Consider the following 11,339-nt stretch of genomic DNA (forward strand, 5'->3'; position numbering starts at 1 on the left):
ATTAAATGATATGATCATACACACAGGGTATCATAGAACAGTGTTCATGCAAAGTTAGCCTGCTTAACAGACTATTTTACTATGTCCCTTGTCTCTCAAGAGGAAGTAATTAGTCTGCATAATCTGGAATATCTCCATGAATGTCAACAACTGGCCAAGAATTTAGATACTGTGAATCAACAGCCAGAAACCTACTGTATACAAGAGCTAAGTATAGCTTTTTTATTCTAGAGGATGCAGGCAGCTAAAGAACCTGAGCAAATTTCTCTAGGTATAAGGATTCTGGGATAAACAGAAATTTTTACTTCTTTATTTCATATGGGGTTTATTTTGTTTTTGTTTTTAAACAACTTAAATTTTCTTGGTTTTAAAAGTCTGTACCTACCCTTCATTGTTTGGTGGTACATGGAAATTTGAGTCTTTGTTTATTTCTTTCCTTGGAATTAGAATACTCCTAGTTCAAACCAGCTTTCTATATGCAGGATTTTATTATACAGCAATATAGATTTGACTAGAGAAGAAAATAACTGTCAACTTACCATGTATATAATCCTACAAATCAGGAGACTGAGGCAGTAAAATCTTGACTTTGAACTGTGTAGCAAGTCCTTTTCTTAGGAAAACAAAACCTGCTTTCCTTTCTGGAAATTATCCTTTATTAACACAAAATTATATTGACCAGACACCCTTTGTTAAATGAGCACTGTTTATGACAGTTAATTTTGTGTGTGTGTGTGTGTGTGTGTGTGTGTTTTAAACAACCTGAGTAACTACAATTGTCTACTTCTTTTTTTTGTTTTTTGGTTGGTTTTTTTGTTTGTTTTTGTTTTTGTTTTTGTTTTTTACAAGACAGGGTTTCTCTGTATAGTCCTGGCTGTGCTAGAACTCACTCTGTAGACCAGGCTGGCCTCGATCTCAGAAATCCGCCTGCCTCTGCCTCCCAAGTGCTGGGATTAAAGGCGTGTGCCACCACCACCCAGCTACTTCATTTTCTTATCTCTAGTCCTGGCACTTAGTGGTAGTCACTAAGTGTTAGTTCAGTAAAGGAATTTAGTGTTCTTTGAAAGTAATTTAGTTTCCCACTAAATTTTAATTAGATGTTGAAGATTTCTGAAATAACATCATCCAAATTTGGCATATAAAGAATATGGTAGTTTGGTTCTGCCTTTAAATATGACTTAGAGGAAAAGTCACCTAGTCTTTTAATTTTTTTTTTGTCTGCACCAAGCACTGTGTAATTAAATGGGTTTGGCTTTGAAGCTGCCTTTCAACACAAAGCTGTATCATCTGTGATCATTGCATTTTATTTTTCAAAATCCAGGAATGGCATGTAAATTATTTACTGTTGCCATGTAGCCCCAAGGTAAAATAATTAGTGGCCATAAATATATTTGTTTGATTGTACATTGAAGCAAATATTAAACTGTTTCTCTTTGGAGAAAACAAAAAGGTGAGGATTGAAAAATTATTTTGAAATTACTATATCTAAAGTAGTTTATGTTTTAGGTTAGAGTATTTTTCATTATTTTTAAATTTTTTTCTTTTATTGAAATAGATTCTTTTCTTACATAATATAACCTGATTATAGTTTCCTCTCCTTCCACTCCTCCCAGTTTTTCCCCATGTCTCCTCCCATTCAGATCCACTCCCTCTCTGTCTCTCATTAGAAAAAAACAGGCTTCTAAGGGACAAAAATAAAATATAAGATAAAACAAAAACTGTCACATCAAATTTGGAAAGGGCAAGCCAAGAGAAGCAATAAGAATCAGACACTGACTCTTTTGCACACTCAAGAATCCCATAAAAAACACATAAAAAAACAAAACTGTTAGCCATAAGTGTAGGGGACCTGGTGCAGACTTGTGTAGGCCCTGTGCATGCTAATTTAGTCTCTGTGAGTTTATATGAGCTTTGCCCATGTTGATTTACAAGGCCCTCCCTCTTACACTCTTTGATTTCTCATTTATGGGGATCCCTAAGGCCTGATGGGAAGAACTTGATAGAGACATCCTATTTAGGACTGAATTCCAACTTCTCTTACTCTCTGTATACTGCTTGACTGTGAGTGTCTTCTCTGTATTTGTACCTGTCAGGAAGATTCTCTGATGATGGCTGAACAAGGCACCAATCTGTGAGAATAGCAGAATGTCATTAGGAGTCAGACTGGAGCGGAGGCTTTCTGTAAAGCTGTAGCCTGACTGACTGTGATATCTGTTCCCCAACAGGGCTACCTTGTCTGGGCCTCATTGGGAGAGGGTGAGCCTACTTTGGCAGTGCCAGGGTGGATGAATGAGGGTACCCAGGAGGACTCTATCCCTCTCAAGAAAAATGGAGGGTCTCTGGGGGTGTTGAGTTTGGGATGTAAATAAAGACATGAATTTAAAAAAAGAGTCATTTTATCATTTATTTTCATTTTTTTAGACCAGTAGAATTTGATTCTGCCCTAGGTAAGAGTAGAGTTTTGCTTCAGTAGAAAAACTGAGGTCAAAACGAAAATGATTTTTCTCTCCAAAATCAGTATGTCTAACACATGTGAAAATTTTGAATGATGTTAGAATCAAAGAAGTGCAATGAAAGACAAAAATTATATGTATATTTGCTTATCTAATTGGAAAAGATGGTACTCATTTTGACAAAGGTAAACAGACATTCTTAATACACTCTTAATACATTCTTTTATTTTTTATTTTTAAACAATTTTTATTAGATATTTTCTTCATTTACATTTCAAATGCTATCCCCAAAGCCCCTTATACCCACCCTGCTCCCCAACCCACCCATTCCTGCTTCCTGGTCCTGGCATTCCTCTGTACTGGGGCATATGATCTTCGCAATACCAAGGGCCTCTCTTCCCATTGATGGCCGACTAGGCCATCCTCTGCTATATATGCAGACACTCATATACTTCTTATGGGCACATGTTTTGACACTATTAGTATACATAAAAATTAATCTTAGCCTTATATCTAAGTGAAGATATTCTTAAATCAATGAGAACATAAATTAGTGTGGTGTTCTGGGTGGCAGCCTGAAAGCATCCCCCAACTTTGAAGTTTTTATAATTTTAATCCACAATTTCACATTTACAAAAAATCATTTTGAGAAAATTTATCATGGAGTTGTACAGTTTCTTATGGACAAAGGTCCTCATCTTATATGAATACAAATAGTAAGTTTATAAATAATTGTATTAGCGTGCTTCCCTGCTTTTTTTCTGTTTTCCAGATTTTATTATAAAAAAACAAGACTTTCCAGTGACAAAATATATTCCTAGTTTTAAAATGTGAGATTGCCTTTATTAATATGTAGAAGTCTTTCTTATTTCTTCTATTCAATACCTTCTTTTGTTTCTGAACAGGTCTCCAGGAAAAGTTGGACTTTTATCATTTAAGGTGAGTTGTGTTTCCTCAACAATTTAGGTATTTGTCACCTTCTTGTTACCTTTTTAAAAAACCTTTTTCTTCAACAACATTGTGACTATACTCTTCTGATTTACCAATTAATTAGATATCCCATAAATATCTAAGTGTATATTGTGCTTTAAGGAAGGGTATATACATAATTTATAGAATTTCATTAATTTTTATTTGATTTATTATCTTAAAAATAAAAGAACACTATAAAGCTCTAAGCGTATAACTTAATGATAGAGTACTTGTCTAGTATATACAAAGCCTTAGGTTTGGACTCTAGTGTTTTAAAAAAGAAAAAAAAAATAACCAAAACACTCATATACTTCTTACAGGCACATGTTTTGGCACTATTAGTATGCATAAAATATATCTTAGCCTTATATCTAAGTGAAGATATTTTCTATTGTGACAGGATGTCATTGGAAGACATTTTGGGTTGTTTTTGTGATGCTGGGTATCAAACCTGGAGCCTAGCACATGCTAGATCACTGAGCTACATCCTGTTTCCTAAGACTTACCTTTTTAAAGTACAATATTATAATCAAGGAAATTTACTTACATATAAATATTTATATATTTATATTATGTTTTGTATATATAATCTTGAACATGCTTTATATTTCATATATGTGTATGTATAGTATATTTATGTATAACATTTTGAAGAAGTAAAAAATTAATTAATTATACACAAAACCCAAGTGAGTTTCAAACACCAGAGTGTTGATTAGAGTTACAACGCACAGAAATGTATATATACTGTGATTCCATTATGTTAAGTTCAAAAGCATAAAAAAGAACATATTATTTACAAATATAATCATGGGATTTACCTGAGTCCCTTGGTTCAATTCCTTTAGAACCCTATAAAAAATAGGGCATGATGGGTCATGCCTCTAAGCACAGCACTAGAGATGTGGAGGCTGGAAATTCAAAAATTCAAACTCATTTTTGTTTACATAGTGAGTTTAAGGTCATCTTGTTCTATATGAGACATCAAACAAACAAACAAGAAGAATGAAAGAAAACAAATGTGGTCAAACTGGAAAGAAAGCAAAGTAATGATAAACATAATTTAGGTTATCATTTCTCAGAATGAGACATTATAAAGGAAAATAATAATGTATAAAAGAATTGAAAGCTCTTTTTTCATAAACTAAATGCTTAGAAAGGGTCTATTATAATTCTTGTATTTTATGAATATATTTTGTACTTAATATTTTCATAAGCATGTTTAAAAGTTATATGTGTGTGTGTGTGTATATATATATATATATATATACACACACACACACATATATATATAGTCTATTTTGTTTGTTTGTTTCTTTAAATTTCCTTATACAAAATAGTATGAAAAGGGAAAAGGTCCTGTGTATCCTTTACTCACTTTCTCCAATGGTTATAACTTAATCATAGAACAGTATCAAAACCAGGAATTTGACATTGGTACAGTGTGAGGGTATAATCTTCTGTCGGTATTTTTTGTATGTATGCCTGTGTAACCACCGTAACCAAGATGCAGAACTGTGTCATCAACATGTGCCTTGTGCTACCACTTTATATTTAACCTGTTACCAACAACCCATATCATTTTCAAATTTGTTTTCCATCTCTCTAATTTTGTTGTTTTGAAGATAGTCTATAAATAAAATCATATAGTATATGCCCCTATGAAATTAGCTCAAAGTATTGAGATTCACCTGACTTGCTGCATTTATCAACATTGTGTTCATTTTCATTGTTTAGTAGCACATGATGTCCATGTACTGAGGCCACTGAGCATGTTTCATGTATATACGGCATATCTAAAGGTATCCTTTTTAAAGATTTATTTTTATATGTCTGTGTACCACACAGAAGGTAGAAGAGAGCATTGGATCCCATGGAGTATTACAGACAACTGTGAGCCACCCAAATGTGGGTGCAGATAATAGAACTCTGCTCCTGTGGGAAAGCACAGAGTGCTTTCACTACTTTCTCTCCAGGTTCTCATCTTCAATGATCTCAAATGGTAAAAATAAAGGTCCTGTTTGTGGTAACTTTATAGTCTCACATTATAGATATCTATGGAAAGGGATAAATAGTCTTGGTTTTTGTAGAACAGACTAAATACTTAGTATTGAAAGAAGGTTGGAGGGAGAACACAATACAGCAGCTATGTGAGCACTGTTTATTTTGGAAATAAAAATCATTTTAAAAAGAATATAGAAGTTGTGTATAGGAAATTGGGGCATTGTATAGGTAGGTAGAGAACCATTGGCAAGATATTGTGTTAGGTAATAACAGTATGAACTAAACACGTGACATTTGTTGGAAGCATTTGAAACACTTAAATAGCGTGACATTTGTAGAAGCTTCCATACTATAATGCCAAAAAATCGAGTAGGTTGTACTGAGTCTTAGATAGCAAGCTAAGAATTCTAGCCTTTAACATTTTTTATTGGATATTTTCTTTATTTATATTTCAAATGTTATACCCTTTCCCGGTTTCCCACCTTCCCGGAAACCCCCTATCTCATTTCCATCCCCCTGCTTCTATGAGGGTGTCCTACCTACTCCCGCCTCCCACCCCTTCATTTCCCCATACACTGGGGTATCTATCAAGCCTTTAATAGGACCAAAGACCTCTCCTCCCATTGATGCCTGACAAGGCCATCCTCTGCTACATATACAGCTGGAGCCATGTGTACTCCTTGGTTGGTGACTTAGTCCCTGGGAGCTGTGGGGGTCTGGATGGTGGATATTGTTCTTCCTATGTGGTTGCAATCCCCTTCAACTCCTTCAGTCCTTTATCTTCTCCATTGGGGACCCCACGCTTAGTCCAGTGGTTGGCTACAAGCATCCACCTCTGCATTTGTAAGACTCTGGCAGGGCCTCTCAGGAGACAGCTATATCAGGCTCCTTTCAGCAAGCATTTCTTGGCATCCACAAGTGTCTGGTTTTGGTGACTGTATATGGGATGGATCCCCAGGTGGGGCAGTCTCCAGATGGACTTTCCTTCAGTCTCTGCTCTACACTTTCTATCCATATTTGCTCCCTTGAGTATTTGTTTCCCCCTTCTAAGAAGAGCCGCAGCACCCATACTTTGGTCTTCTTCATGAGCTTCATGTGGTCTGTGAGTTCTAGCTTAGGTATTCTGAACTTTTAGGCTAATATCCACTTATCAGTGAGTGCATACCACACGTGTTCTTTTGTGATTGGGTTACCTCACTCAGGGTGATATTTTCTAGTTCCATCCCTTTGCCTAAGAATTTCATGAATTCATTGTTTTTTTTTTTTTTATCTAATTCTTTTTTAAATTTAACTTGTATTACAATCCAAGAAACATCTTTTTAAATCTTAAACAACTGACATTTAATTGTGAGACTATAACTATTTAGTCTTTAACCCCATCCAAGATTTGAGAATGAATAAATATTGTTTGGACATAGCTTTTATTTTTTTTAATTAAATGATTTATTTATTTATCTATCTATCTATTTATTTATTTTGGATTAAAAACCATGAACTTTAATTCAGGTGTTTTTTTTATTAGATATGTTCTTTATATACATTTCAAATGTTATCTCCTTTCCTTATTTCTCCACTGAAAACCCCCGTAATCCAATCTCCCCTCCCCTTGCTCACTAACCCACCCACTCCCGCTTCCCTATCCTGGTACTCCCCTACACTGGGCATCGAGCCTTTACAGGACCAAGAGATTCTCCTCTCATTGATGTCCCATAAGATCATACTCTGCTACATATGCAGCTGGAGCCATGAGTCCCACCATGTAAATTCTTTGGTTGGTGGTTTAGTCCCTGGGAGCTCTGTGGGTACTGGTTGGTTCATATTATTGTTCTTCCTATGGGGCTGCAAACCTCTTCAGCTCCTTGAGCCTTTCTCTAGCTCCTCCATTGAGAACCCTGTGCTCAGTCCAATGGATGGCTGTGAGCATCTACTTCTGTATTTGAAAGGCACTGGCAGAGCCTCTCAGGAGACAGCTATATCAGACTTCTGTCAGCAAGCACTTGTTGGCAACCACAATAGTGTCTGGGTCTGGTGGGACCCATGGGATGGGTCCTCAGGTGGGACACTCTCTGGATGGCCTTTTCTCCAGTTTCTGCTCCACACTTTGTCTCTGTATCTCCTCCCATGGGTATTTTGATCCTGCTTCTAAGAAGGACCAAAGTGTCCACACTTTAGTCTTCCTTCTTCTTGAGCTTCATGTGGTCTGTGAATTGTATGTTGAATATTCTGAAATTCTGGGCTAATATCCACATATTAGTGAGTGCATACCATGTGGGTTTTTTGGTGATTGGGTTATCTCATTAAGGATGGTATTTTCTATCCATTTGCCTAAGAATTTCATAAATTTATTGTTTTTAATAGCTGAGGAGTTCTCCATTGTGTAAATGTACCACATTTTCTGTATCCATTCCTCTGTTGAGGGACATCTGGGTTCTTTCCAGCTTCTGGCTATTATAAATATGGCTGCTATGAACATAGTGGAGTATGTGTCCTTATTACATATTGGAACATCTTCTGGGTATATGCCCAGTAGTAGTATTGCTGGATCTTCCTGTAGAACTATGTCCAATTTTCTGATCAGTTGCCAAACTGATTCCAGAGTGGTTGTATCAGCTTGCAATCCCACCAGCAATGGAGGAGTGTTTCTCTTTCTCCACATCCTCCCCAGCATCTGTTTTCACCTGAGGATTTTTTTTTATCTTAGCCATTCTGACTGGTGTGAGGTAGAATCTCAGGGTTGTTCTGATTTGTATTTCCCTGATGACAAAGGATGTTGAACATTTCTTTAGGTGCTTCTCAGACACTCGGTATTCCACAGTTGAGAATTCTTTGTTTAGCTCTGTAACCCATTTTTAATAGGGTTATTTGGTTTTCTGAGGTCTAACTTCTTGAGCTCTTTGTATATATTAGTTATTAGCCCTCTGTTGGATATAGGGTTGATAAAGATCTTTTCCGAATCTGTTGTTTGCCGTTCTATCCTATTGACGGTGCCCTTTCCCTTACAGAAGATTTGCAATTTTATGATGTCCCATTTGTCGATTTTTGATCTTAGAGCATAAGCTATTGGTGTTCTATTCAGGAAATTTTCCCATGTACCCACTAGATGCTCTTTCCCACATTCTTTTCTGTTAGTTTCACTGTATCTGGTTTCATGTGGAGGTCCTAGATCCACTTAGACTTGAGCTTTCTACAAGGAGACAAAAATTGACTGATGTGCATTCTTCTACATGCTGACCAACAGTTGAACCAGCACCATTTGTTGAAAATGCTGTCTTTTTTCCCCCACTGGATAGTTTTAGCTCCTTTGTCAAAGATTAAGTGATCTTTGGATTTTGGTGTGTTCGTTCATTTCTGGGTCTTCAATTTCATTCCATTGATCTACCTGCCTGTCACTGTACCAATACCATGCAGTTTTTATGATGATTGCTGTTTAGTACAGATTGAGGTAAGGAATGGTGATTCCTCCAAAAGTTCTTTTATTGTGAATAGTTTTTGCTATCCTTAGTTTTTTGTTATTGAGATAAATTTGATAATTGATCGCTCTTTCTTTCTTTCTTTCTTTCTTTCTTTCTTTCTTTCTTTCTTTCTTTCTTTCTTTCTTTCTTTTTTTTTGTGGGGGGTGGGTTAGAGACAGGGTTTCTTTGTATAGCCCTGGCTGTCCTGGAACTCACTTTATAGACCAGGCTGGCCTTGAACTCAGAAATCCGCCTGCCTCTTCCTCCGGAGTGCTGGATTAAAGATGTGTGCCACCACGCCTGGCTATAATTGCTCTTTCTGACTGTATGAAGAATTGAGTTGGAATTTTGATGGGGATTGCATTGAATCTGTAGATTTGCTTTCAGTAGGATGGCCATTTTTACTGTATTAATCCTGCCAATCCATGAGCATGGGAGATCTTTCCATCTTCTGAGATCTTATGAATCTTCAGTTACTTTCTTCTAAGACTGGAAGTTCTTATCATACAGATCTTTCACTTGCTTAGGTAGAGACACACCAAGGTATTTTATATTATTTGTGATTATTGTGAAGGGTATTGTTTTCCTAATTTCTTTCTCAGCCCATTTATCCTTTGTGTAGAGAAAGGCCATTGATTTCTTTGACTTTATTTTATATCCAGTCACTTTGCTGAAGTTCTTTATCAGGTTTAAGTGTTCTCTGGTAGAATTTTTTGGGTCACTTAAGTATACTATCATATAATCTGGAAATACTGATATCTTGACTTCTTCCAATTTATATTTCTTTGACCTCCTTTTGTTGTCTAATTGCCCTAGCTAGAACTTCAAGTACCATATTGAATAGGTAGGGATAGAGTGGGAGCTTTGTCTAGTCCCTGATTTTAGTGGGATTGCTTCAAATTTCTCTCCGTTTAGTTTGATATTGGCTACTGGTTTGCTGTAGATTGCTTTTACTATTTTTAGGTACAGGCCTTGAATTCCTGAACTTTGCAAGACTTTTTATCATGAATGGGTGTTGGATTTTGTCAAATGCTTTTTCAGCATCTACTGAGAAGATCATATGGTTTTTGTTCTTTGAGTTTGTTTGTACAGTGGATGACGTTGATGGATTTCCGTATACTGAACCATTGCTGTATCCCTGGGATGAAGCCTACTTGATCGTGATGGATGATCGTTTGGATGTGTTCTTGGATTTGGTTTAAGAGAATTTTATTGAGTATTTCTGCATCGGTATTCATAAGGGGAATTGGTCTGAGGTTCTCTTTCTTTGTTGGGTCTTCATGTGGTTTAGGTATCAAAATAATTGTGGCTTCATAGAAAAATTGGATAGTGTTCCTTTTGTCTCTATTTTGTGAAATAGATTGGAGAGTATTGGTATTAGGTCTTCGTTGAAAGTATGATAGATCTCTGCGCTAAACCCATCTGATCCTGGGCTTTTTTGTTGTTGTTGTTGTTGTTGTTGGGTGAATATTAATGACTGCTTCTATTTCTTTAGGGATTATGGGAGTGTTTAGATTGTTTATCGGATCCTTATTTAACTTGGTAGCTAGTATCTGTCTAGAAAATTGTCCATTTCATTCAGATTTTCCAGTTTTGTTGAGTATAGGCTTTTGTAGTAGGATCTGAAAAAATTTTGTATTTCCTCAGTTTCCATTGTTATGTCTCCCTTTTCATTTCTGATTCTGTTGATTTGGTTAAATTCTCTGTGCCCTCTGGTTAGTTTGGCTAAGGGTTTATCTATTTTGTTGATTTTTCTCAAGGAACCAAGTCCTGGTTTTGTTGATTCTTTGTATAGTTCTTTTTGTTTCTACTTGGGTGATTTCAGCCCTGAATTTGATTATTTCCTGCAGTATACTCCTCTTGGGTCTGTTTGCTTCTTTTTGTTTTAGAGCTTTTATTTGTGTTGTCAAGCTGCTAGTGTGTGCTCTCTCTAGTTTCTTTTTGGAGGCACTCAGAGCTATGAGTTTCCCTCTTAGAAATGCTTTCATTTTGTCACATAAGTTTTGGTATGTTGTACCTTTGTTTTCATTAAATCCTAAAAGGTCTTTCATTTCTTTAATTCTTCCTTGACCAAGTTATCAATGAGTAGAGTGTTGTTCAGCTTCCACGTGTATGTGGGCTTTCTATTATTTATGTTGTTATTGAAGACCAGCCTTAGTCCTTGGTGATCTGATAGGATGCATGGGACAATTTCAATATTTTTGTATCTGTTGAGACCTGCTTTGTGACCGACTATATGGTCAATTTTGGGGAAGGTATATTGAGGTGCTGAGAAGAATGTATATTCTTTGTTTTAGGATAAAATGTTCTCATAACTTCTGTTGGTTTCACTGTGTCTCTCTTTAGTTTCTGTTTTCATCATCTGTCCATTGTTGAGATTGGGGTGTTTAAATCTCTCACTATTATTTTGTGAGGTACAATGTGTGCTTTGAGCTTTAGCAAAGTTTATTTTATGAAT

The 11,339-nt window shown here is 36.1% G+C and overlaps 1 protein-coding gene across 3 annotated transcripts in view; it reads left to right on the forward strand.

Moving 5' to 3' along the window:
- The window catches only part of Wdr44 (WD repeat domain 44), a 112,118-nt gene that overhangs the window by 35,823 nt on the left and 64,956 nt on the right, over positions 1–11,339 (forward strand). For all 3 annotated transcript variants that reach the window (XM_021152997.2, XM_021152999.1, XM_029473407.1), the window contains one exon: positions 3,359–3,392. In XM_021152997.2, coding sequence (XP_021008656.1) covers positions 3,359–3,392 — 34 coding nt within the window. The remainder of the gene's footprint in view (positions 1–3,358; positions 3,393–11,339) is intronic.

This window comes from Mus caroli, chromosome X (assembly GCF_900094665.2).
Source record: "Mus caroli chromosome X, CAROLI_EIJ_v1.1, whole genome shotgun sequence".
NCBI classification, from domain to species: Eukaryota; Metazoa; Chordata; class Mammalia; order Rodentia; family Muridae; genus Mus; species Mus caroli.